The following is a 27308-nucleotide window of genomic DNA, read 5'->3' on the forward strand; positions in this document are numbered from 1 at the left end:
TTGTTGTTTGAAGATGCGTCTCACATCCTGTTCATGGATGGTTAACGCAGAGGTCAGAGGTGTGATTGTGGTCGCGGGTGCGGCTGGGTGGGTGTGTGGTGTGAAACTGTCCTTTTCAAATCTGCAGTAGAAGGTATTCAAGTCGTTGGCTAGTGTGCTATTGTTCTCAGCTTGGGGGGATCGTCGCTTGTAATTAGTCAGCGATTGGAATGCATGCCAGACTGATTTAGAGTCGTTTGCGCTAAACTAAATTTTCCACCTTTGCTGCATAGATCCTCTTTGCAATGTTAATTTCTTTAGTCAGCTGGTTTCTAGCTCGATTATACAGGGCCCTGTCCCGCTCTGATATGCGTCCTCCTTAGCTTGGCGAAGCTGCTTAAGTTTAGCAGTGAACCACGGCTTGTTGTTGTTGAATGTGCGAAAAGATAATGTTGGTACACAAACCTCTTCACAGAAACTGATATAGGATGTGACAGTGTCCGTATAGTCATCCAGGCTGCCAGCTGAATTTTCAAAGACACTCCAGTCTGTGCAGTCTAAACAGCTTTGAAGTTCCATCTTTGCTTCATTGGTCCACTTTTTCACTGTTTTCACTGTAGGCTTCGCGCATTTAAGTTCTTGCCTGTACGTCGGTATTAAGTGAATTAAGCAGTGATCAGACGAGCCCAGGGCTGCACGAGGTATAGCACGGTATGCGTTTTTTACCGTAGTGTAGCAGTGTAGTGTAGTGTAGTGTCTCCTCACTAGGGTCGCGGGCGTGCTGGAGCCTATCCCAGCTGTCATCGGGCATGAGGCGGGGTACACCCTGAACTGGTTGCCAGCCAATCGCAGGCCACATACAAACAAACAACCATTCGCACTCACATTCACAGCTATGGCCAATTTAGAGTCTCCAATTAATGCATGTTTTTGGGATGTGGGAGGAAACCGGAGTGCGCGGAGAAAACCCACGCAGGCACGGGGAGAACATGCAAACTCCACACAGGTGGGACTGGGGATTGAACCCGGGTCCTCAGAGCTGTGAGGCTGACGCTCTAACCAGTCGTGCACCGTGCCGCCAGAGTAAAACCAAAGACACAGAAATGTCCAAAATGTGTCCCCTTATTAGGACGGAACCACTCTAAAGTTTGCGCCCTTCAAAAAAGTTTGTGGAGACGAATGGAGGACTGACGATCTGCATGTATCATGGAGAACCATGGGGTTTGTATACTGTTGATACTAACAGATACTGAATCAGAATCATCTGTATTTGCCAAGTATGTCCAAAAAACACAAGGAATTTGTCTCCGGTAGTTAGAGCCGCTCTCATACGACAACAGACAGCCAATTGACTGAGAACACTTTTGAGACATAAAGACATTGACAAAAACAGTCACTGAGCAATAAAGGGTTGCTAGTTATCTGGTAATGCCGGTACAAATTATAATTTTTTTTTTTTTACAATTGTGCAAAAAGATGCAGAGTCCTCTAGCACTCAGAGCAGTTTGAATGACTAATATAGCAATAGTCCGGTACAATGACCATTGTGCAAAGGGCGCCAAGACTTCAAGGAATGTTTGCAGTTTAAAGTGACTAGTAGTGCGATAATCTGGGACAATGTTGATTGTGCAAATGTTGCAGATACTCCTCAGTCAGTGTGCAAGTGGGGCAGATGCTTCTCTGGCATGAGTGACCAATATTGGTCAACTACAGATATGCAAATAGTTCAGCGTGGCGAAACTACTACAGTGAGTGCACGAGTAATATATAATTGGCCCGACAAAAATGTGACAACAAACTCAAGACAGAGAAATTGGCAACATGTTGCAATGGAATTGTAGGTTAGCTGTTTAAGACGTTGATTGCAAGATTCCTGCCGTACAATAAAAAAAATAGGACTAGGTTCATGAGTAGAGTCCGGAGTACAGTAAAGAATTGAAGGAGACCAAGAAGCAATGAGGAGGAGAATCCCCGTCCAAGTTTCGAACATTGGTGACAAGTGGAGGTAACTCTAACTTTTACATTATTATCCACCTTCCAATAAATAAGTATACTCAGGAACAAGAACGACATGAGTACAGAGATTTGATGACGCAAAGCCTTGGCATCGGCTTGGATGTGGCCATTGAGAAATGAGCACAGCAGGTGATAATGGAGGTCAATGGGCTATGTTCCCAAGATTTGCCCTGGGTGGAAGCAGAAAGAGCAGCGGTGTGGGCCATGAGAGTACTGGTAGCTACACCCTGTAATCCCTTAATGGGAAAAGAACTGGTATCAGTTATATCACGGGAAAAGCATGAACGACGAATCCTGAGGCTCCATCCACGCCACCGAAGCCAAGGAAAACTGCTGTGCCAAAGCGAAAAGAGGTACCAACACCGACACAGCCTCATGCGCCGTCGGCTGTGACATTCACTGAGTTGTATGGATTAGGAAACAGTTTTACAAAAGCTGCAGGCTAAGCATCGGCGCACCAAGTCCAGCCACCACTACACCTAGCGGGAAAGACATGGGGAAGCCACCATCTTTACAAATAACCCTGGTAGGCGGAACACATGATGAAGCAGGACCGTCGGCTGCAGTCCCGGGGGTTAATGAGGCAGTAGAGCCCCTGACGGAAGAGGATGATGAACAGCAAAGTTCTGAGGATCAAGTAGCCTCAATTCTGTAGCAGTTCCAAACCGATCAAGAACCTAAAGAGTTAAAAGGAGCAAAGGGACCAAAAAACAGTGAATGTGGTAGGAGTTTGGCAAGCCACGAAGAAAATTGCAAATAACGTGCGGCTGGGATGTGTTGAGACCCATGACGGGAGGAGAACTTACATCCCCAAAGCCGGCCAAAAGGACTACACAATCCTGGAGGCATGGTATGACAAATTAGAGGAAGAAACAGTGACACCATTGAAGATTAAGTGGGGAGATATGGCAAATATCACCCTCTTATCATACCTTGGTACATTATACTGACATGACAAAAAAATTTAAAGAGGGATTTATTGCTGTGATCTATGATGCTTTGTTGCATACAGTGAAACAAGCAGTCTAGAACTGTGCCAAGATAGACCTGAGAGCTTGTGCCAACCTGGATGACGATGGCGATGGAGCGGGGGTACCCACCGCCCTGCAGACCCAAGTGACAACTCAAGTGGGAGCAGGGATGCAACTGGTCTCCCAGATGTCCACACAACTGGTAATGACAACTTATGGTCTATCTTCATCACATCATGGTAAGCAGAGATGTTCAAGAACTCAAGGCTCTAATGGCCATGGTGCAACCAAAGCCGCCAAAGAGAACGTTCAGGACTATTTAAGGGAAACATTGTCTTTAATAAAAGACTACCCCTTTCAAGAATCAGCTAAAAAAGCACAGTTGAAGTTAATCACCTCTGACCCTAGTAGCTCAGACGAGAGTGCACATCCAGTCTACAAGAGATGGGTGAATGACGAAGATGACGATGAGGACTCATACATCAAGAGGGCCAAGGAACAGCTGAAAGAAGGCTCGCGGATCCATGTCTGGCACAGGTTGAAGGAAGTTGTGAGCTCAACAAGGTATGTGAAAACTTTGAAAATGTTAGTGGCTGGGACCGAAGGAAAAGTCACTTTCGTTAAAATGAGCTCGGATGCGAATTTAACTAAAATTGACCAAAAAGGCAGCCCTTCGCAATTCACGTAAGGCGGGGACCTCGGATGGGACTGAGCAATAATGGGTGAAGCGGTTCGGGTCACCCTGGAAGGTGTTTACAGCCGAGGAGATACCCTCTATGCTGACATAGATGGGGTGCCCTATGTGGTAGATACAGGGGCAGAGGTCTCCATGACCTACAGAAGCTTGAAAAAAATGGGACACCTAAATGTGATAGTTGCAGATCGGACCACCACCACCATCTCATCTGGGTTATTGGGCCATATAACCTACTAACCTTGAGAGATATAGAAGATTTACAGGAGACAAGGAATAAGCGCCAATCTGTGGAAAAGCGTTTGAAGGAATTGCAGGCACCATCGATTCGAATCGGACCTTCAAAGTGCAACACCCCGGTGGAGTTGTACAAGCCAGTGGATGTGCCCACAGTCAAAATCCAGCAGGTGCAGGAACGTGACCTGTCCCCGGCGGGTAAGGAAAAACTAACCCAAATCTTGCAAAAAGCATTAATAGCACATTTCAAGAATGATTGTGGAGACTTAGGTCCAAAGTATATGCACACAATTACTGGGGGTGTACATCCACCAGTGAGACAGTATCCTCTTAATCCTGGGGCTGTAGCAGAAATGGACATGATTGTGAAAGAATTGTTGACACTTAACATCATAGCTTAACCCCATTACCAACTACTGGGTAAAGTATCAGTTTATGTCTACTGTGTATTCCAAACGACCCAGGACACGCTGGAGAGACTACATCCTTCGGCTGGCCTGGGAACGCCTCGGGATTCCCCCGGAAGAGCTGGATGAAGTGGCTGGGGAGAGGGAAGTCTGGGCGTCCCTGCTAAAGCTGATGCCCCCGCGACCCGACCTCAGATAAGCGGTAGAAAATGGATGGATGGACGTGCTTGGCACAGATACCATTGCTTCACTTAGGCTAGTTCCAGTCACCACCAGACATTCATTTACACACATATGGCGTTAATTTATGCAACTATGAAGTATAATTGATAGGTCCCTTTGAATTAGAAATATGTCCTCCCATCACAACAACCATGACTAGTGCAAATGGGAATATTGAACTACTGGAAATGTAGAATCATTACTTTTAATCGTCTGAGGATCTACAGTACTCCCTGCGTAAATGTTTGGTCTGGGAGCTAAGGTGTAGCAGTTTGGAAATGCTTGAACAAATCTACAGTGGGCCGGGGAGGGTGTAACTTGGCCTGGTGTCTAAGGGAAGGTGAATCACCAGGAATGTAGGACGGTTATTTGTAATTTTTTAAGGTTTCGAGAAACTATTCACTAGTGGAAATTTGGTCTGGGAAAAATAATTAAAATGCATTAATTGATGGTTGAAATTTTTAAATCAAGTTATTTTGGGGGTATCAGATGAATCAAAATCCTGGTTAAACTAATGGTTAAGTCCATTGATATAAATACATGATGAACAAAAATGTGAGAAGCAAAATGTTAACCACTTACTGTGAGGGGTGAGAATATAAGTTTAGTGAAAAAGCGCAATTTGCAACACGGAGTTGAAAACCACGATTTGTTTGCACTCACAGAGTTAACAGTTTTGTTTGTAACCATCCATCCATCCATTTTCTGTACCGCGTATCCTCACTAGGGTCGCGGGCATGCTGGAGCCTATGTTTCTTTCAAATGCTGTCAAATGATCAAATAAAATTTATTTATATAGCACCTTCTATCCATTCAAAATGTAACACCAAGTGCTTTACAGCAATTAAAATGACGGGGTTAAATCTTAGAATAGCGCAACTCAACGTTCACACAAAATAATAATTTTGATTGAATTAAGTTATTAGATTGGGATAAATATCAGTGTGCATTCAAAGTTAAATATAGTACAATTTTAACAATTTCAAAAATAAACAGATATTTAATCCTTATAAGGATTGTTATATGCTGCTACCTGCATTTCATTATGGAATTCTGAGATTTTTTTTCTTTTTCTTTTTAGAAGACACTCAGTTACTATTGGCATTTTTTTTCTCCTCTTCAGTTTTGACTTTGCGCAGCTGTGTGTTTTTTTTTTAATGATGTGTTGTCTGTGTGTTTATGCCCAGCTGAGTGGTTTTATGTGCACATTTAGCTGGAGGAGTGAACTTCAGTGTGATAAGCGTACATCTTACATGTGCCCTGCATTCCTCCTCACTCTTTCTGATTCATCCAAGCCCTTTGTTCAGTTTGTGGACAAGCGTCATGGCGACCTCCTTCGCCCAGTGAAGGCCTGCCGCCTTGCAGAAGGTAAATCTGTCACAGTCTACATGGACTCTCATTATGCCTTTGGAGTGGTTCATGACTTTGGCGCACTCTGGCACCATTGCACCTTTTTGAAATCTGACGGCAAACCTATTCTTCACCATGGTGAGATTGTCATTCTCCTCGACGCAATCCTCCTCCCTTCTATTATCGCTATCTGCAAATGTACAGCACAGACCAACATGTCGGACCCAGTCTCTCGAAGGAATGCATGTGCAGATGCTGCAGCCAAGGCTGCATCGCTCCTACCTCCTCCATCTTTCCATCTCTCCTCTGCAAAACATGCATCTGCATCCACGGTGGCAAAATCACTATTGACTGATGGGGAATTCCTGTAAAACCTTTCAACGATAATGGCACACACTCTGTAAATGAAGTGATGACCTAGCTATCAGGTTACAGATGATGGACCCTGCACAGCATCAGACCTGGCGACTTCATGTTGATAAAGAACTTCCGGCGATAGACATGGAGACATCAGCACTGGCTTGGGCTCTTTCAAGTCTTCTTGGTCACATATGGCTGTGAATGTTGCTGAAGGAGCTACGTGGGTCACGCATCACACTGCAAGACGGTTCCAGCGCCTCATATAGTCTTAGCCCATCCTCCTCCTTCACCTTCTGCAACGGATGGTCGCAAAGCCCGCCCTGATAAAGCTGAATACTAACCGTGGCTAAAAGGATCAGCTTGCTGCAGAAGTTCGACAGAGTTGAATAGTCTCTAAAGATGATTCACTTTTAGTATATACTGTTAGCTACAATCAGTGCTGGTAAGTGATTGCATATTGATAGGTTATAGAAGAGCAGAAGATAGGTCATAAAAGCTGAGCAACGACTAATCATTTGTTGTCTGAACTGACACGCACGCACGCACACACACACCGACACACACATAATTGCCATAATTGTTGTGCTCAATATGTGTATTGATGCTCCCACTTTGACAATTAACGCAATTTTGTACCTAACGAGACGTGAAAACTATGACGAGCTTCTTTGGTTCCATGCGATCGCCACTTCCTCTGCTAATTTCACTTCCTACAGTATGAATGTTTGGTTTCTTTGCGCCCTTCATGTGGCACGCTCTCAAAATCATTCAAACTGCTATGTTTGTTCTTTCATACCGCTGCAAACCCACGTCGTGCCTTCCCCACATCCCAATTCATCATCACTCTTTCCTCGCACCTTAACTTCTTTTATCTGTCCACAGCACCTTAACCAACCCGTCCTTGAAGTTCTTGTTTCTAGCTGGTTCACAGGACTTGGTTTGGCAGGCTTGGCTATATCGTATTGCACTTGTTTTCAGTGTCGCTCTTCTGGTGCTGTTTCTTGTCTTGTTGTCTTATCTCTTTGGTCAAGTGTTTGGTTTCCCACATGGTTGGCTCTGCGTTTATCCAGTGTACGCATGTGGCCCCAATTGACGCTCTAACACTCTCCTGTCTGACTAGTAACCAATGTTTTCCTAAACCTTTTCCTCATGCTGACTGTTTGGATGACATGACTGACCAATCAAGCCTTTTTGTGAGTGAATCACAACCTGCTTATGAAGATTAACCTGATTATTTTCTTAATCTCACATTATGGTATGAGACTCTGGATGGGTTTTTTTTCAGGTTATTTGTTTAATGTTAACCCTATCATATCATTATTTACTAATTTTTCATTTAGTCTGATTGATGGATTAATTGATTATCAAAAGGGGGGGGGGATTTGTTTTTGGCAAAATGGCAAAATATAGTCTATACTCATATTATCCTTCACGTCAATAGTTCTTTGTTCTTGTGTGACCTTTTCAAATGTACCTTATAACTTAATTGTTTATTGCCTTCTCTCACCCTGTCTTAGTGGTTGTACCAACTTCCCTTTTCTCTCAAGGACAAGATAACTGTGTGAATAGGTCTTTCCTCATCTTCCTCCCATTATATTTCAACGATGTGTTGCTCTTCCGTGTTCTTCAGAGACGGGACAGAGAAGCAAAGCAGTTGTAACCTCTCTTGACTCTCTCTCTTTGCAAAGATATTATTAAAATCACAAAAGACAAGATAGTTTCCTGATTTAATTTCCAAAACAGTAAACTGATATAGGATGTGACACTGTCCGTATATTCATCCAGGCTGTCAGTTGAAGTTTCAAAGACACTCCAATCTGTGCAGTCTTGAAGTTCCATCTTTGCTTCATTGGTCCACTTCTTCATTGGGACAGTCAATGTGCTGCTTGTATTTAGGGAGTTTGTGATAGGTTTTTGCTTTGTCAAAGTTCCCAAGAATAATGAGGGGCGAATCTGGGTGATTTTTTTCTAGTTTGTTTACTTGGTCAGCGAACGTTAGCAGTGCGGCGTTAGTTTTAGCCTGGTGTGGGTGTAAACACCAGCGAGGATGAATGAAGCAAACTCGCGCGGCGAGTAGAATGACTTACAGTTTAAAAACAGCTACTCCAAGTCCGAGCAAGTGCATGTTGAAGTCCGTAACATCAGTACACCATTTTTCGTTTATATCGAAGCATATTCCGCCACCTTTTGTTTTCCCTAATAGCCCCATGATATGCTTCGCTCGGTATAGTTGGAAGCCGGGAATCATCACGGCGCCATCAGGGATGCGTCCACATAGCCATGTCTCCATGAAGCACAGGGCAGCAGACATCCAAAGTCTTTAGTGGTCTTTGGGAGAATATGAAGCTCATCCATTTTGTTGGGTAGAGAGCGTGAATCAACGGAAGCGGCATTCAGAATCCTCTCTTTTGGAGCTTGACCTGCACTCCGGCACACTTCCCTCTGTGGTGTCATCTTCGCCTCCATCATCCGGCATAGACTACAACCGCTCCACCGGTGAGAAACTCAGAGAAAAAAACTGAGCGGATTTTTGAAAGTTGATGAAAGAAAGTCCGGAGTAGACTCCCTAATGTCTCCCAAGACGAATGAAAAAAATACACAGATAGTACGCATTACTGAGGCAACCACTCAGTTAGGCGCAATCATGTTTTTGAGATTGTAGTGTGAAAGCTGCAGCTGGCTACCAGTGTGGACTAAATGGGTGGCAACATGGGGAAATGAAATGCCAGTATTTTGTGGGTAATAGACTGTCAGCAACATACTCTTACTATCTTACCGTCTTACTATTAATAGCTTCATTCAGGAATGAAGCTATTATGACTGCATTTGATATATATATATATATATATAGTTTCATGAGAAGTGTGCAGTTGCCATATGAGCTGGTGTAATTTTGATTATTCTTAAAATGCCCATATTCATCTAAAAAGAGTCGTGCATACAAAAAAGGTGTACTTACAGGTGTTGCTTTTCCCTGGAAAAAGTGTGTGACAGGTGTTTGATGCTCTTCGGTTGGGGTTCCTCAACGTGAGGATGAAGAGGCTCAAGAACTTTACTGACGAGTAGACTGAGCTTCTCTAAAACACAACTTGACTGCTTGACTTCATATACCTACAAACAACAATCCATTTGTAAATCCATGCACACACACACACTCACACACACAAACTAAAACACACACACAGATCTCTCCATACATTCATCAATTTCGCATCTGCTAATCCCATTCAGAGTCATCGGGAGAGCCTTTTCCAGCTGCGAGGTGGGGGCACACCTTGGACTTGATCACATGGTTTACACACAGAGCCCATTCACACTCACATTCACACCTATGGACAATTTGGAGTCTTCAGTTAACATGTTTGGACTATGGAAGATGGAATGCCTCAAGCAAGACCACTGTACAGTATATACAGTATGAATCACAACTTGGAATGGAAAGTGTCGATAATCCTTACCCTTTTGGTGGGCATCTTCAGCTTCATGAACTCTGCTTCTCGACAGAGAACATTCCATGGAGCATGAATTTTGACAAAGCCCACACCGAGAATCTTGGCCTATGGTCAATAAGGGACAAATATTAATGTTTTTTTTTCCACAGTGTACCGTGAAACCCTGCAAAAAACAGTGTACAACAATAAATGTAAGGAGGAAAATCATTCGTGGCAACGGTGCGTCTTTGGGGGACATAGGTGTGGGGCTGAGTACAGCGGTCCGCTCTCTCTGTGGAAGAGTAAGGGCTTGTGCGTCCTTGTTTCCTGTGTTTGCTCGGCAGGTTGGTGGGTTAGTATTTTAGTGTGTGTTTTTCTTTGTGTGTAGGGAAGGTTGAGGATGTCCATGCCACTTCCAAAGACAAAGTCTGACCAGCAATAGCCTCTCAGCCGCACCCAAAGAATTGGGATTATTTCACAGGATAAAAATTTGAATGCAGGGAGGGGTCAGTTGTTGATTTGAGCCCTAGGCTGCTGTCAAGCTAGCGGGCCGAGCAAACTTGTCCGGAGTTAGCATCGCAACAGTCAACAACTGTATAAATTGTCACAATAGAGCTCCATAGGCCATCGTGCCACCACTCACATGGTCATTGCCACAATATTGTGAGCAAACCGGTGATCATTACTGAAATTTGGGCCACGGGACCTTGCGTTAGCTTTCAAGTTATGTTGACGAGGTAAGAAGTTGCTCATTGCCAGAAAAGTGACAGGCCACTTGATGGCCATGTTAGACTTCCCAAAAGCGGTCAGTCTAAAACGACTCGGAGTAAAAGGAATAAGTGGTGACTGTTTGGACTGTATTCACTGGAGGACTTATTCAATTAAAATAACATTTACAAAATGTGTGAGATCTCTTTTCCGTAGTTAGTAGCAGTGCAACAAGTGGATAAATGGTCAAAATATAGCTCAATGGGGCAATGTGCCTCCACTCGCACGGTCGTAGCCGCGATATTGTTATACGTTACAGGCATACAGGCACATACGTTACGTTATGTAGATGATGTAAGAAGTTGTTTGTTGCTGGGGAAGTGACGTTGCAAAAATAATATAAATATATTTCATGCTTCATTTACATGGGTCATAAAAACATTACATTGCCAGAAGTATCAATCACCCATCCAAATTATCGGAATCAGGTGTTCCAATGACTTCCATGGTGACAGGTTTATAAAATCAAGCACCTAGGAATGCAGACTGGTTTTACAAACATTGTGATAGGATGTCACCTGTGCAACAAGTCCAGTCGTGAAATTTCCTCACTCCTAAATATGTCACAGATGACTGCCAGCTGTATTATAAGAATGTGGAAGAGTTTGGGAACGACAGCAACTCAGTCACAAAGTAGTAGGCCACGTAAACTGACGGAGCGTGGTCAAGCGGATGCTGAGGCGCATAGTGTGAAGAGGTTGCCAACTTTCTGCCAAGTCAATCACTACAGACCTCCAAACTTCATGTGGCCTCAGGTTAGCTCAAGAACAGTGTGCAGAGGGCTTCATGGAATGGGTTTCCATGGCAGAGCAGCTGCATTCAAGCCATACATTACCAAGTACAATGCCAAGCGTCAGATGCAATAGTGTAAAGCACACAGCGACTGAACTCTAGTGCAGTGGCGACGCGTTCTCTGGAGTGACAAATCATGCTTCTCCATCCTATCAATCTGATGGATGAGTCTGGGTTTGGCAGTTGCCAGAAGAACGGTACTTGACTGACTGCATTGTGCCAATTGTAAAGTTTGGTGGTGGGGGGGATTATGGTGTGGGGTTATTTTTCAGAAGCTGGGCTTGGCCCCTTAGTTCGAGTAAAACCAGTGCACAAAGCTAGGCCCATAAAGACATGGATGACAGAGTCTGGTGTGGATAAACTTGACTGGCCTGCGCAGAGTCCTGACCTCAAACTAAAAGAACACCATTGGGATGAATTATGGGGAGACTGAGAGCCAGCCCTTCTCATCCAACATCAGTGTGTCACCTCAAAAATGTGCTTCTGGAATAATGTTGAAAAATGCCCATAAACACAGTCCCAAACCTTGTGGATAGTCTTCCCAGAAGAGTTGAATCTTTTATAGCTGCAAAGGGTGGATCAACGTCATATTGAACCCGATGGATTATGAATGGGATGTCACTTAAATTCATATATAAATCAAGGCAAGTGAGGGAATATTTTGCCAATATAGTGTATACTGTATGTAGTGCCTGAGGGTGGATTCATCCGAAGTGAAGTGGTATTCGAGGCATTCCCAGGCCAGCCGGGAGACATAGTCTCGCCAGCGTGTCCTGGGTCGTGCCCGGAACACCTCACCAGGAAGGGGCCCAGGAGGCATCCTAATCAGATGCCCGAGCCACATCATCTGGCTCCTCTCAATCAGAATCAGAATCAGAATCATCTTTATTTGCCAAGTATGTCCAAAACACACAAGGAATTTGTCTCCGGTAGTTGGAGCCACTCTAGTACAACAGACAGTCTGTAATTTGACACTTTGGAGACATAAAGACATTGACAAAAAACAACAACAAACAACAATTGTGCAAAAAGATGCAGAGTCCTCTTGCACTTAGAGCAGTTTGAATGGCTAATATCGCAATAGTCCGGTGCAATGACCATTGTGCAAGGGCACTGAGACTTCAAGGAGTGTATGCGGTTTAAAGTGACGAGTAGTGCGATAATCTGGGACAATGGTTGTGCAAATGTTACAGATACTCCTCAATCAGTGTGCAAATGGAGCAGATGCTACTCTGGCATGAGTGGCCACTATATGCAAATAGTGCAGCACGGCGAGACAACTACAGTGAGTGCATGAGTAATACATAATTGGCCCCACAGAAATGTGACAACGAACTCAAGTCAAAAAATTGCCAGCTTGTTGTAATGGAATTATAATTTAGCTGTTTAAGAAGTTGATTGCAAGAGGGAAGAAGCTGTTGGAATGTCTACTAGTTCTAGTTTGCATTGATCGGTAGCGCCTACCTGAGGGAAGGAGCTGGAAGAGCTGGTGACCGGGGTGGGGAGGGTCCGAGAGGATTTTGCACGCCCTTGTCTTAGTTCTGGCAGCGTGCAAGTCCTCAAGGGTGGGTAGGGGGGGTACCGACAATCCTTTCAGCAGTTTTGATTGTCCGTTGCAGTCGGAGTTTGTCCTTTTTTGTAGCAGCACCAAACCAGACTGTGATGGAAGAACACAGGACTGATTCGATGACCGCTGTGTAGAACTGTCTCAGCAGCTCCGGTGGCAGGCCGTGCTTTCTCAGAAGCCACAGGAAGTACATCCTCTGCTGGGCCTTTTTGAGGACGGAGTTGATGTTGGTCACCCACTTCAGGTCCTGGGAGATTGTAATTCCCAGGAACTTGAAGGTCTCGACGGTTGACACAAGGCAGCTGGACAACGTGAGGGGCAGCTGTGGCGAAGGATGCCTCCTGAAGTCCACGATCATCTCTACAGTCTTGAGCGTGTTCAGCTCCAGGTTGTGTCGGCCGCACCACAGCTCCAGCCGCTCCGCTTCCTGTCGATATGCAGACTCGTCACCGTCCTTGATGAGGCCGATGACAGTGGTGTCATCTGCAAACTTCAGGAGTTTGACAGTCGGGTTCGCTGAGGTGCAGTCGTTCGTGTAGAGAGAGAAGAGCAGCGGAGAGAGGACACAACCTTGGGGCGCCCCAGTGCTGATGCTGCGTGTGGATGAGGTGGCCTCCCCCAGCCTGACCTGCTGTGTCCTGCCCGTCAGAAAGCTGTAAATCCACTGGCAGATGGCAGGTGAGACGCTGAGCTGGAGAAGCTTGGATGAAAGGAGTTCAGGGATGATGGTGTTAAACGCTGAGCTGAAGTCCACGAACAGGATCCTCGCGTAGGTCCCTGCACTGTCGAGGTGTTCTAGGATGAAGTGCAGTCCCATGTTGACTGCACATCCGCAGATCTGTTCACTTGGTAGGCAAACTGCAGGGGGTCCAGCAGGGGACCTGTGACACTCTTGAGGTGGTCCAGCACAAGACGTTCAAAGGACTTCATGACCACAGATGTCAAAGCGACAGGCCTGTAGTCATTCAGACCCGAGATTGCAGGTTTCTTGGGGACTGGGATGATGGTGGAGCGTTTGAAACAGGATGGAACTTCGCACATTTCCAGTGATCTGTTGAAGATCTGAGAGAAGACTGGCGCGAGCTGGTCCGCGCAGACTTTGAGGCAGGATGGGGACACGTGGTCCGGGCCTGCTGCTTTGTTAATCTTTTGTTGTTTGAAGATGCGTCTCACATCCTGTTCATGGATGGTTAACGCAGAGGTCAGAGGTGTGATTGTGGTCGCGGGTGCGGAGGAGCAACAGCTCTACTCTGAGCTGGATGACCGAGCTTCTCACCCTATCTCTGAGGGAGAGCCCGGACACCCTGCGGAGGAAATGCATTTCGGCCGCTTGTATCTGGGATCTTGTTGTTGTTGTTGGAGTATTATGTATTTTATTTAAATGCGTTATGTTTGTGACATGTTATTGGATAAATATTGATTGTTAACCTTTCCAAAAGATGAACAATTGTGTGCTGTTATATTGTCCATCGATCCATCCATTTTCTGAGCCGCTTCTCCTCACGCGGGCGCAGGCGTGCTGGAGCCTATCCCAGTTATCATCGGGCAGGAGGCGGGGTACACCCTGAACTGGTTGCCAGCCAATCACAGGGCACATATAAACAATCAGCCATTCACACTCACATTCACACCTACGGGCAATTTAGAGTTTTCAATTAACCTAGCATGCATGTTTTTGGGATGTGGGAGGAAACCGGAGTACCCAGAGAAAACCCACGCAGGCACGGGGAGAACATGCAAACTCCACACAGGCGGGGCTGGGGATTGAAACTGGTCCTCAGAACTGTGAGACTGACGCTCTAACCAGTCTCCACCGTGCCGCCCTGTTATATTGTGTTTTTCGAATATATTGATGGTTTCTTTAATTGAGGCTATTAAAGTAATAGAGGGATGAAGTCAAGTAAGTCCACACTGAAGGCCCAGGTACCAAATGTATGGCCAGCCATTCTAATAACTGGTTGTCTAAGAATCTTCCCTATCAAAGCAAGCTGGAACCTTTTATTTTGATTTGAAAATAAGTGTATTTAAAGTGCTGCCAGCTAAGGAAGTGATGAGTTCAACCTGAAATCCTTTCAGTGCCTAATTATTAAAGAAGCAGGAAACAATTATTATTCTACTGTGCATACAGTTTACACAACCCCTCACGTCGCAGAAATTCATCTGGCATCTTCAACCCCTTTACCTTCCAACCCCTATCACACACACAAACAAGCTGTGACAATGCTTTTCCTCCAGAGCTGTGGACGCAAGAAAATAAATCATATCAACAAACCACGCCCAAACTATGTCAATTGTTCGTGTTTTGTGGTATTTTGAGTTGCAAAGAAAATTTAAAAACAAAAGTGAAACACTGGCTACCTTGATACAGGCACAATTAACTAAATTACTGACTTCATTATAAATGTATTATAGATTTATAAATTAATTTCCCATGAATTATGAAATTATCAAACCCATGAATGAGCTACACATTTAAAAAAAAAACTCTTGAACTACAATCTAAATCCCTTTTTACACAGCCTGTCCCTTCAGGGTTGTTTGTCCCTTATTTCCGTTGCGCTGTTATGCCTAACTGCACACACATGGAATGGGGGGCCAGGTCGCATCACTGCAGATGATGCACCAATCCAACTGTCCATCTCCGGCTCCATTCTTCCCTCACACACACGCACACACACACACACACACACACACACAGACACACACACACACACACACACATACATACATGCGTAAGCGTACTGATCGACAGTTTTTTGTTTTTAATAAATCAGCACAAATTTCAACAATTACATTTTTTTCTGTCAATATGGGGTGCTGTGTGTACATTAATGAGCAAAAACATTTACCTAAATGATTTTAACAAATGGCTGCAATATAAAAAAGAGTGAAACATTTAAGGCGGTCTGAAAACGTTCCGTACCCACTGTATGTAATTGATTTTTGCATTTGGCTGATATTTTTTCTAACGCAATAAATTCTGTGATGAGGTTTAGCCAGTGATTGATGTTAATAGCTTGTTTGTTTTTCCAGTTTAATAGAATTTTTTCTTCATGGTAGCAAACGCGACAAGTAATTATTGTGAATATTTATTCAGGAGGTCGATTATGCTTAAGTCGCCAAGTATGCACAATCTTGGGGAAAGTGGAATCCTAAAATTCAAAACAGAGAGTTTTTGTGTAACCAAAGACCAAAAGCATTGAATTGGTGTGCATTCCAGTGCATAGCATGAAAATAGGTGTCTGGGGTATTTTTGGTGCATTGCGCGCATATACTAGATTGAGAGAAGCCCATTTTATGCATAGTGTACTGAGTAAAGTGTGTTATATGGAGCACTTTATATTGTATAAGATGTGAATTTGTGTTTTTTGTCATTCTAAACGTTACATATCTGTAGTCAGTAGTTACGGTCAGCGGACATGGAAAGGTCTTCTTCCCATTTAGTGATTGATAAGTGCATTGATTTAGTGCATGAAATCAATTTTGAAACTTTTGAGAGATTTATTTTACTTTGCGGAAGAACCTTCACTATTTGCTTGACAAACTGCGGCAGTTCGAGGGTGTTCTGGAGTGTTGGTATTCTTTTTTCTATTGCTGCTTTTAATTTATTGTATTGAAGAAAGTTTCCGCCTGTTATTAGGAATTCTTGGAACAGTTCATCACGTGTCCAAAAAACATTATCGTTAAATAGTTGTTGTAGGTGGTCAATTCCATGTTGTTCTCATGTGCTAAAATGAAGGGGTATATTATTAATTTTGAAATCTGGATTATGCCAGATTGGGGAGAGCATACAGGGAGCTAATTGAGATCCTGTACATTCTAAACTTTGCCACCAAGCCGTTAAGGTGGATGCGATTATTGGGTTCTTGAAGCATTTATGGCATTTAAGACTTGTGGAAATAAATGGGAGTTTTGGGAGTTTGATATTGTTGCAGTTTATTTGTTCCAATTCTAGCCAAGAATGATGCTCCTCGTTGTGGTGCATCCATTGGATGATGTATTGTAATTGGTTAGCTAAAAAATAGTGTTTAAAGTTGGGAGCATTTAGGCCTCCCTCCTGTTTACTTTTCTGAAGAGTGGAGAAATTCTATTTATAATAATTATATTATTCTTTTCTTTTTTTAATAAAAAAAAAAAAGATTACAGCAGAATCTAATGTGTGAAACCATTTACATGTGGTCTTAAATTGAATCATTGAGAATAAATAATTTATTTGAGGTAAGGTTTTCATTTTTATGGTGGCTATTATTCCCAGTAGTGATATAGGCAAATTATTCCTGCGTTTTAAATCCATCCATCCATCCATTCTCTGAGCCGCTTCTCCTCACTAGGGTCGCGGGCATGCTGGAGCCTATCCCAGCTGTCATCGGGCAGGAGGCGGGGTACACCCTGAACTGGTTGCCAGCCAATCGCAGGGCACATCGAAACAAACAACCATTCGCACTCACAGTCATGCCTACGGGCAATTTAGAGTCTCCAATTAATGCATGTTTTTGGGATGTGGGAGGAAACCGGAGTTCCCGGAGAAAACCCACGCAGGCACGGGGAGAGCATGCGAACTACAAACAGGCGGAGACGGGGATTGAACCCCGCACCTCAGAACTGTGAGGCTGACGCTCTAACCAGTCGGCCACCGTGCCGCCGCGTTTTAAATCAGATGAGATTTTTTTCTTGAAGTGGTGTGTAATTTGGTTAGCTCTGTGAGTTTTGGCGAAATATGAATACCTAAATACTTAATGTTTCCTATAGGAATGGGGTAATCTGGGATTTGATCTGCAGTATTCCATGAGTTTGTTGTTATTGGGAGTATTGTTGATTTTGTCCAGTTGATAGAGTAATCTGATATTTATGAAAATGTTTTAATGAAATTGAAGACTGCCTGAAGAGAAGACTTGGGTTCCTGTAAATAAAGACGAATATCATATGCATACAGATTGATTTTGTGTTCTATCACTAGCGACCAGATACCTTTAATATTAGCATTCTGATGTATAGCGGCACCAAGAGGTTCGATGAATATTGCAAATAGCATTGGTGAGAGTGGACAGCCTTGTATGGTTCCTCTTTGTAAAGTAAAACTTTGTGATGTAAACCTATTCGTGGTGACTGTCGCTTTCGGCGAGTTTTATAATGTCGCTCTCCGATGTATAAATGAGTCTCCAAATCCAAATTTGCAAAGTACTGCAAACAGGAAAGTCCAGTTAACTTTATCGAAAGCTTTCTCTGCGTCAAGTGACATGATGATTGCATTTACATTGTTACACTTAGACATGCTTATTCAATTTAACAGACGTCTGAAATTATTTGTGGAACTTCTACCATTAATGAAGCCTGTCTGGCCGTAGTGGATTATCGACGGGAGTACTTTTTCAAGTCTCGCTGTGATGGCTTTTGAGATAATCTTGATATCTACATTAATCAGTGATAAGGGCAGATAATTATCCGGAAGAGTGCGGTCTTTACCTGACTTAAGTAATAATTTAATTGAAGCTGTGTTCATTTGGCCTTGACTGTTCTGAGAAATAGAGACATGAGTATTGGCCAGAAATGTTTAATGAATTCAATGGGGATTCCGTCCGGGCCAGGCGCTCCTCCCGATTGCATATTTTTTAATGCGTTATGCAATTCTATGATGGTTAAAGGAACATCAAAGGTGTCTTTAATTTGTGTATTTAATTGAAGAATGTTTAGATCCTTAATAAAAGTTTAAATTTCTTTTTGGTCTGGGTTGTTCGAAGATGCGTATAAGCTGCAATAATAATTGTAAAATATTTCATTTATTTCTCGCGGTGACTGTGTACAGTTGCCGTTTGAATCTTGAATGACTGTAATTAACGACTTTTCTTTCTTGTGCTGAAGTTTTCCTGATTTATTATTGTACTCAAAGTTATTGTATCTTCTGATGTTGTAGAAAATCTCTTCTTTTTGATAAGATAGCGTCTAATTGATGGTTTGCCTTTTGAAGTTGGTTTCTAAGCGTATCTGTCGGATTAATTGCTTATTCTTCTGTGAGGTGTTTCATTTTTTCCTCAATTCCATTTTCTAATTTTTGTTCTTGTTTTTTTTCTTGTAAGAAGAGTATGATGTGATTCAACCTCTAAATACAGCAGCAATGGGGATATGGTTGGGGAGTCGTTGAATTTCAAAAACTCATCCCATTCCTTCCTCACGAAAAAATCTAAATCCGGGTCTTTCAATAGGGATGCGTTAAAGCGCCATGTTGGTGGGGGTCCCAGCCTTGTCTCAATTTTTAGATTGAGAGAAATTGGTGCATGGTCACTGATGATGATTGGATGTATTTTGGAGGTAATTCTTTGACCTGCCAAATTGTTTGAAAGAAAAAAAATCTATTCTTGAGAAAGACCGGTGAACAGACAAGAAAATTTTATTTTTGTACGGTTTTTCAGCCTTCCGTATGTCAACAAGACCAAAGTCGTCTATATACTGCTTTAGTATATTGGGGCATTGTGGCTGATTGCTATTTTTAAGATTTGAGCGATCTATTAGGGGATTTAGCGTCAGTCTAAAGTCATCTCCCATGGTAATTGTAGAATTGGCTGACAAGTTTAAGTCCATCCATTTTCAACACCACTCATCCTGGTGCCCTGAGTGAAATTAGAATCAATGAGGCATTTTTCTTCGGACTCAATAAGGTGCGCTTCTTGTAATAGGAGGAGGTCTGTTTTAAATTTCGTAATATAATGAATAATTATATATATATATATATATATATATATATATATATATATATAAATATATATATATATATAAATTCTCTTTACCTGCGATCAAATGCCATTGACATTCCATAACACAAAAGTTAAGTGTGACATATAATGGGGGCATGTATAGTAATTTTAAATAGATTGGGTCCTATGTATTCGTTGTTGTTGTGTTGAGATTTTTTGGTATTGTGCTGACAAGTGTTATTTAGAGATGGTGATAGAGGTAGCTATATTTAAGTACAGCAAAGCCAGGGTACATAGAAGGGTAGCGAACAAACATAGAAACATAGAAAACAAACATTAGTGACAAGGGGATAACATGGTGTGTAGTTTGTGTTTGAAGTGCACAAAAAGAGTTTTGAGCGACTTGTGTGTTTAGTGTGTGTGGAAACAAGCAGAGCAGGAAAGCAGACAGATAGGAGTGAGAATTCATGCTGGTTGCATGTGTGATAAAACATTTTTGTTTGTCTAAGCAAAAGTGGAAAGAATGAAACAAAATACAATACGCTTTTGACAATTAATAACGACAACAGATCAAAAGAAGTACTTATCTGGAAGAGCCAGGGCGTGACGTTGGCGTCACAAAACAGATGGTCGTCGACATATAGCTTGTCAACAACTAGCCACACTTGTTTGCCTTTCTCACAGTGATTCTACATCCTCGGGTACAAGATTTTACACCTCTCGTTGATTTCCTTGGGGAACTGGTCGTTCATTCCAAACGAAGTACCTTTGAGCTCCATTTTTCCATTCTCAACACCACTATGAACCTTGTGGCTTACCCATCCTATGGAGGGTATCAATGATGGTCTTCTGGCCAGCTGTCAAGTCTTGCATTCTTCACCATATTGAACCCAACTGAGACAATTGAACCAAACTGAAGCAATTTAATGACACCTGGTGAAACCTGTGCAGGTGCTTTGAGTTTAGTAGATGATTAATGTGTGACAGTCAGTTTAAAACATTGATTGCCAGCAAAATTTGGGCTGATTTCTTCACAGTATTCAAATTTTTTAAATTCGTGATTTTGTGGATTTTATGAGCTGGAAGCCCAAATTATGTAAAAATAAACAAATAAATACTTTCAATTGTTTAACTTTTTTAATATTCATTCATTCATTCATATTCCGTTCCGCATATCCTCACTCGGGTCGCAGGCGTGCTGTAGCCCATCCCAGCTATCCTCGGGCGAGAGGCGAGGTACACCTTGAACTGGGCGCCAGTCAATTACAGAACTTTTTGAATAGAATTATGGAAATAAATAAACTTTTTCATGATATTCTAATGTTTTGGAAAGGGTCTGTGTGTGTGTGTGTGTGTGTGTGTGTGTGTGTGTGTGTGTGCGTGTGCGCGTGTGCGTGCGTGTGTGTGTATAGCGAGAGAGAGAGCGCACCTCCGCCTCCTCGGACAATACTCCACCAGCCACCACTGCAGTATATCCAGCCAATCGACAAACTCTGATAGGTAATAAACACAGTCTAATCTACATCTGACAGTTTCCAGATTAATCATATACAGTATGCGATACAAAACATTAAGGGGTTGTATTTTTGCCTTTTGGGTGTAAGTCTGACACTTGTTTCAACCATAGTTTCCTGTTTGTATGCAAACGTTTCCAGATATTTCCCAAGAAAGGGTCATTCTCTTCTCCCTTTGTGTAATGTTACAGCTCATCATTTCAGGCACAAAATGTTTAGTTATTCACTATAGCACACACTATGAATCTAGAATTATGGTTTCTGATTTTTCAGGGCAACCAAATTGGTAAGGCATATTGCTTTTCTATTTAGGTGCTGCAAAATTGGGTCACACATTAGGACATTGGTTATACATAGCCAGAATATCAGATTACAGACCTACCCTGATTTGCACGCTCCTCTGCAAACATCATAAGACGATTGCATTCTAAATGATTAAATTAACATCTGTAGTCAATACAAATATAAGTTCAACTCACGTCTTCATCAATCTCCAGCTCCAGGCCCGTATCTCTAAGTTTCCCTTCAAACTCCTCCCTCCTGAAGCTTTTTTGATCCTCCTGGGCACTGAAGGTCTCCCCTGGGGAGTGTAGATCCACATTGGATAGTGTTGAGGTTTTTGAAGACAGTGAGCATTTTTCAGCAGATGATGGATGATGGCTACGGCGTAGGCTGCGTGCAACAGCATTTTCCATGAGCAAATGTGTTGAGTATCGAATGGAACGTCTCCCAGATGATTTCTTCAAAGCATAGGTGAGAACATAGTCCACGTGACGCTGATCATCTTGAAAGTAGAGGCCACGTTGACAATGGGGATTTTCCGCTGGGGTTAGACTCTTCAGCAGCTGACAACATTGACAAAAGACAGACAATGAAAAAAAAAATTGCATTTAGGTTAAAGGAAAACAATCTGAAAACAAATATCTTTTTTTTGTTTGTTTTTTTATTACAAGTGCGTTTACATTTGTTTTGTTTTTTAGAGCATTCTTCTCGTAGTGCTTCACTAATATCACTGGATCTGCTCTGACTATTGTAGTCTTATTGTGGGCGGCTGGCAGCACCTTACATGGCAGCAGCCGCCCATTGGTGTGTGAGTGGGTGAATGTGAGGCTTTGTAAAGCGGTTTGGGGACTGTGATGGTGTAGATAAAGCGCTATATAAGTGCAGTCCATTTTCCATTTTATTATAGATGTACAGTTTCTTGTAGAAATGCTGCAACAATTGAGTGAGTTCTCTTTTTAAAAGAGAACCAGCTTTTTTGGACTGGCTCACTAAAAAACGCAAACTCTATATATATATAGAGAGAGAGAGAGAGAGAGAGAGAGAGAGAGAGAGAGAGAGAGAGAGAGAGAGAGAGATTAGTGTGTTTATTATAAAACTTTGCCTTTGTTTATTCACTCACATGGTGCTACAAAAATAAAAAAACAAACTTAACTATTTACAATTGAACTTTTAACTAGTTAAACTCCATTCCATTTTCAACACGGCTTATCCTGGTTAGGGTCGCGGGACGCTGGAGCCTATCCCAGCTGACTTCGGGCGAAAGGCGGACTACACCCTGAACTGGTCGCCAGTCAGTCGCAGGGCACATATAGACACGGACAACCATTCGCACTCACATTCACACCGTCACTGAGTGGGAACTGAACCCACGCTGCCTGCACCAAAGTCAGGCGAGTGTACCACCACACCATCAGTGACTACTAGTTAAACTTTCTTCTTCAAAACAAATTTAAAGTGCAACTACGCAGAATCACTGCAAAACACACATCCATCCATCCATTTTCTGAGCCGCTTGTCCTCACTAGGGTCGCGGGCGTGCTGGAGCCTATCCCAGCTGTCATCGGGCAGGAGGCGGGGTACACCCTGAACTGGTTGCCAGCCAATCGCAGGGCACATCGAAACAAACAACCATTCGCACTCACAGTCATGCCTACGGGCAATTTAGAGTCTCCAATTAATGCATGTTTTTGGGATGTGGGAGGAAACCGGAGTGCCCGGAGAAAACCCACGCAGGCACGGGGAGAACATGCAAACTCCACACAGGCGGGGACGGGGATTGAACCCCGCACCTCAGAACTGTGAGGCTGACGCTCTAACCAGTCGGCCACCGTGCCGCCTGCAAAACACACAACACGACAAAATATAAATTATCCATCCATCCATTTTCTGAGCCGCTTTCTGGAGCCCATCCCAGCTATCTTCGGGCAGGAGGCGGGGTACACCCTGAACCAGTTGCCAGCAAATCGCAGGGCACTTAGAAACAAACAATCATTCGCACTCACATTCACACCTACGGGCAATTTAGAATCTTCCATCAACCTACCACGCATGTTTTTGGGATGTGGGAGGAAGCCGGAGTGCAAGGAGAAAACCCATGCAGGCACGGAGAGAACACACACAGGCGGGGCCAGGATTTGAACCCCGGTCCTCAGAACTATGAGGCAGATGTGCTAACCAGTCATCCACCAAAATATAAATTATGTAGAACAAAAATGAAGAATTCAGCATTCAGATAACTTGTCTATAGTTTGGCAATGTATGCTGATCCAGATTCCAAGTGTTGCACTGAGGCGACTGTTCATTAATTTTAACAAAGTTAAGGCACACTTGGGCACAAGCACGTCTTCGTGCGCATTCTTCTTCGTTGGTTTTCACCACAGTCTTCTTCAGTGTCAGCGGATTCGACATCGAAACTAGGAAATGACATTTTAAAATTTGAATGATTCCATGAGAACTGGAACGTTAGTCCCTGTTCCAATCGGTTCTCGATTCTTGATGCCCAACCCTAACAACAAGTGACCCCAGCTGGTTCTTTTTTCCTTTTTTTTTTTTTTTTTGCTGGTTTTACTTCCCTTTGCATCCCCAAAGGCTTTAAGCGGGCGTGGCTGTCAGCGGGACGTCCCATCAATCGCCCCCCTCAGATGACAATAATCAGGTGAAAAAATACAATGTAATTTATTGATCATAATTCTGGCTTCAGTGGGCCTATTAACATAATTTTAAAAAAATATTTTAAAGTCTGCACTTTCGACACAAGTTGAAATGGAGACTCTGCGAGTCTGCGTCTTGCAGCGACATCATCACAAAGCAGTTATGAGATCGGGACGTGTCAATTGACTCCAGAGGGTTAAGACCAGAAGTGATGACGAAGCGCCAGTAGAGAGTTGTGTACAACCACAGCACTCAATTGAACTGTGTTGCCTGACTGATTGCAAAGAAGAATGGATTTTGCAGCTGCTATATTATTGGACTGTTATTTTTACGCATTACTAACCAATTTAAAGTGGTGAAAATATTTTGAGAACTACTATTAATGCTGTTGAACGCGTCACTGCCTGTGGCACTGTCCTTCGCGATTGAAAGTGTGGATTTTTTTTCCGACAATAACAAGTGAAAGTATTTAGGTTAGATACATTTGAGGAAGCCTGGTTTGTTAAAAACGGTGTAACACTTGGTTAGGAACTGCAACCCTGTCAGCAGTGTGCAGATTCATTTTTGCCCATTAAACTCCTCATTGTTTTATTTATTGCACCAATCTTTACTATGTAATTTTATTCTTAGCCAGGTTAATTATACATCAAATTATATATAGCCCTAGTATATGTATACAGCGGGACCACTTCAACTCACTCCACCCAGCGACTTGGCCTCATCCTCTCGCAAGCAGCTCTGAGGATTACTGTGCAATATCCTCAAGCCTAGCTGGCACCCGGCATGCCGCGAAAAACCCCATGGTGGAATGACAAAGCCGTTAGCCGACGTAAAATAGACAGCCAACACGTTGTGCAACGCTAAAGCCTCTCACTAGTACCCGACCGCTAGCTGACTGTTGCAAGCTAACAACAGGCCAGACGGAACCTTTCAGCTATAGACCCTCGGAGCTGCTTCCGATGGCAGAGTGCGGAACTACGTAAACAACAGTGATGGAGAAATACTGCTTGATGGACGCTGAAGTGTTGAAGGTAAAGTGCAGATATTACATTACAACATTGCATTGTTATTACACACTGCAGCTATTCATTGTTTTATTTTTTGCAATAACACCAAATCCCTGAAAGAAAATCTATAAGTGATACATAAGTGAATAAACCTCCGCTACTGGTGACATACAATAGTGTGAATAAATGGTGTCATGTGATCTGAGATTACTTCCAGTATTTCTTCCCACTTTTCTGGTGACACTGAAGAGAGATGACAAAACCTCCATGAAGTTATGCGTACAAAGGTACGCCGCCCATTTAGAACTCAATAGTAACAGTACTTGCATATAAGAAAAGGACTCTCGTAAGCTTGTTTTTTTCGGGGTGAAGTCAGACAGTGTATTAGACATGGTCTCACCAACGTTGGAGGAATAATAAACCGTGAGAAAAAAAAAATGAAATTTTTGTTGTTCTCAAACTACACTTGTACTCCATCACATGCATCAAGACACAGTGACACAGACACCACACAGCTATGAGTTAACCAGTCATCTGAAAAACACTAACGAGGTTTTGTGACTCAGTAAATTAGCCCCAAAAGACAATTTAATCATAATTGCAAAGAAAGAATCATAAGTTTTATGTACTAAAGGAGATGAATATCAGTGGCAGAATGTTTTGGATATTACTATTATTAATCCATGTTAACACATGTATATTAATTGTGATAACAGCATGTCTCGAATTATTACTAGTACAAAATACAGATCACTTTAACAAGACTGTGGGTATGTATCGGGACTATATAGCCAAATAAAACTGTATGGGCATCATAACACAGCAGGGTGAGCATCCACGTAATGTAAAAAAAAAATTAAAATGATATAGTGCATATAAAGTGCAGTTATGATTTGTGTGCCTGACACTCACCTCAAACTTTCCATGGAAGACGACATCATGCAGAAAATGTGGAATCTGCTGCACTGAAGTGCCTGAAAGGTCTGTAGCCTCTGCCTCATCGCTCATTGTTGCTAGAGACACTGATGAGTTGACGGGGAATAGCAAGATGAACAATCCTGACTGTCCTTCTTAATTTCGTTGTCTGCTAGTTGAAATGTTTCATTTTATAGTGGTATCTGGAATCAAATTATCCTTATCCCTCTCAATGGCTTGATGGTCTCCCTTTAAAGCTCAGTGTAGAGTGCTGTTTCCGTCTGTTTCTGTCACCATGTGGAGCGGCTATGCTGACCCACAAGCCTTGCTACTTGAGAATCTGAATTTGAGCCAACTTCTAAACTTAGACAACCATAAAACTCTGATGAACACAAGGCAAACGCCCTCACTTCCTGTCAATCTCCCCCTCAACGGTATCCACTGCAAAATGAACCAACCCCAACACTCTTGTCTCCCTACAGCCCTCTGTTACAACAGTTAAAACACATTGCTGAAAGGTCAACTGTGATTCATGCATTTTGAAGATATACAAATACACAATACAGTATAAATGACAAGCAATCCCCACCCATCTACTCATAAGTCCGAGAATGCTGACAAATTAATTCCAATTCTATTCTTTTATTTGTTTTTTTTTTAACCTTTGTTCATCCAGGTAAGAAAATTGAGACGAGATTATCATTTGAAATGCTGACCTGGCAACAGACAGCAAAGTAAAAACAAAGCAAAACAATAGAAAATATAAATGAATAGACAACAAACTACAGTGTGACGTAATTACATAATGCATTGCATGTGTGTGAACATGTCAGGAAAAGATGACAAAACCTCCCAACTGTAGCAACTTTAGCAGTATTTTTAAAATGTACGCAGGAAGAGAAATGTTACGTCTAAGGCACTGTTGCTTTGGACGTGCCGAACTGGAATTGGAACTCGTGTGACCAATGGCACGCAGTAAGACCAACAGACCAACTAGTGACAGCTCGAGCCTCAACAGTGAACCAGAGTTAGATGTCGAACGAAGTTTCCCAGGGAGTAACCAACAGCACACAATCCAAACTCACCAGGTTAGAAGAGCACAACTCAAATTCAAGGAGTTTTATTGTCATACCAACAATGGTTGGGCACCAAGTATTGAGAAACGATTGAAACCGGGACTAACGTTCCGATTATCCCGGAATTGTTCAAATTTAAAAATTTCGGTTCCAAGTTTCGATGCCTTTACAGTCGTCCCACCACAAAGAAGAACACACAGAAAACCAACAAAGAATAAGTGGTGAAAACGAATGAATAAGTGTGCGCACAAAGTAGGGGTGGGTCAAAATTTCGATTAATGCATTGTAATTCTTCTGGCCGATTCAGCAAATCTGCTGAATTGTTTCCTCCTGGCCCCGGTGAGGTACTGTGTGTGTGGTTGGCGTTGTTTGGACGGAA

The 27308-nt window shown here is 42.8% G+C and overlaps 1 protein-coding gene across 3 annotated transcripts in view; it reads right to left on the bottom strand.

Annotated features, from left to right (window-relative positions):
* LOC133478051 (anoctamin-1-like) overlaps window positions 1-26207 on the bottom strand; it is a 104942-nt gene extending 78735 nt beyond the window's left edge. Inside the window, exons 1-4 of one of the 3 annotated variants that reach the window (XR_009788550.1) lie at window positions 25851-26207; window positions 21477-21842; window positions 9695-9793; window positions 9196-9347 (exon numbers count right to left, since the gene is read on the bottom strand). Coding sequence is in view for 2 of the 3 variants with exons in the window: in XM_061773578.1 (XP_061629562.1) it covers window positions 9196-9347; window positions 9695-9793; window positions 21477-21842; window positions 25851-25946 (713 nt within the window). In the remaining variant the exon portion in view is untranslated. The remainder of the gene's footprint in view (window positions 1-9195; window positions 9348-9694; window positions 9794-21476; window positions 21843-25850) is intronic. The other 2 variants (XM_061773578.1, XM_061773579.1) reach the window with 2 other exon arrangements.
* Between the last annotated feature and the right edge of the window lie 1101 nt (window positions 26208-27308).

Source organism: Phyllopteryx taeniolatus, chromosome 5 (genome assembly GCF_024500385.1).
Source record: "Phyllopteryx taeniolatus isolate TA_2022b chromosome 5, UOR_Ptae_1.2, whole genome shotgun sequence".
Taxonomy (NCBI): Eukaryota; Metazoa; Chordata; class Actinopteri; order Syngnathiformes; family Syngnathidae; genus Phyllopteryx; species Phyllopteryx taeniolatus.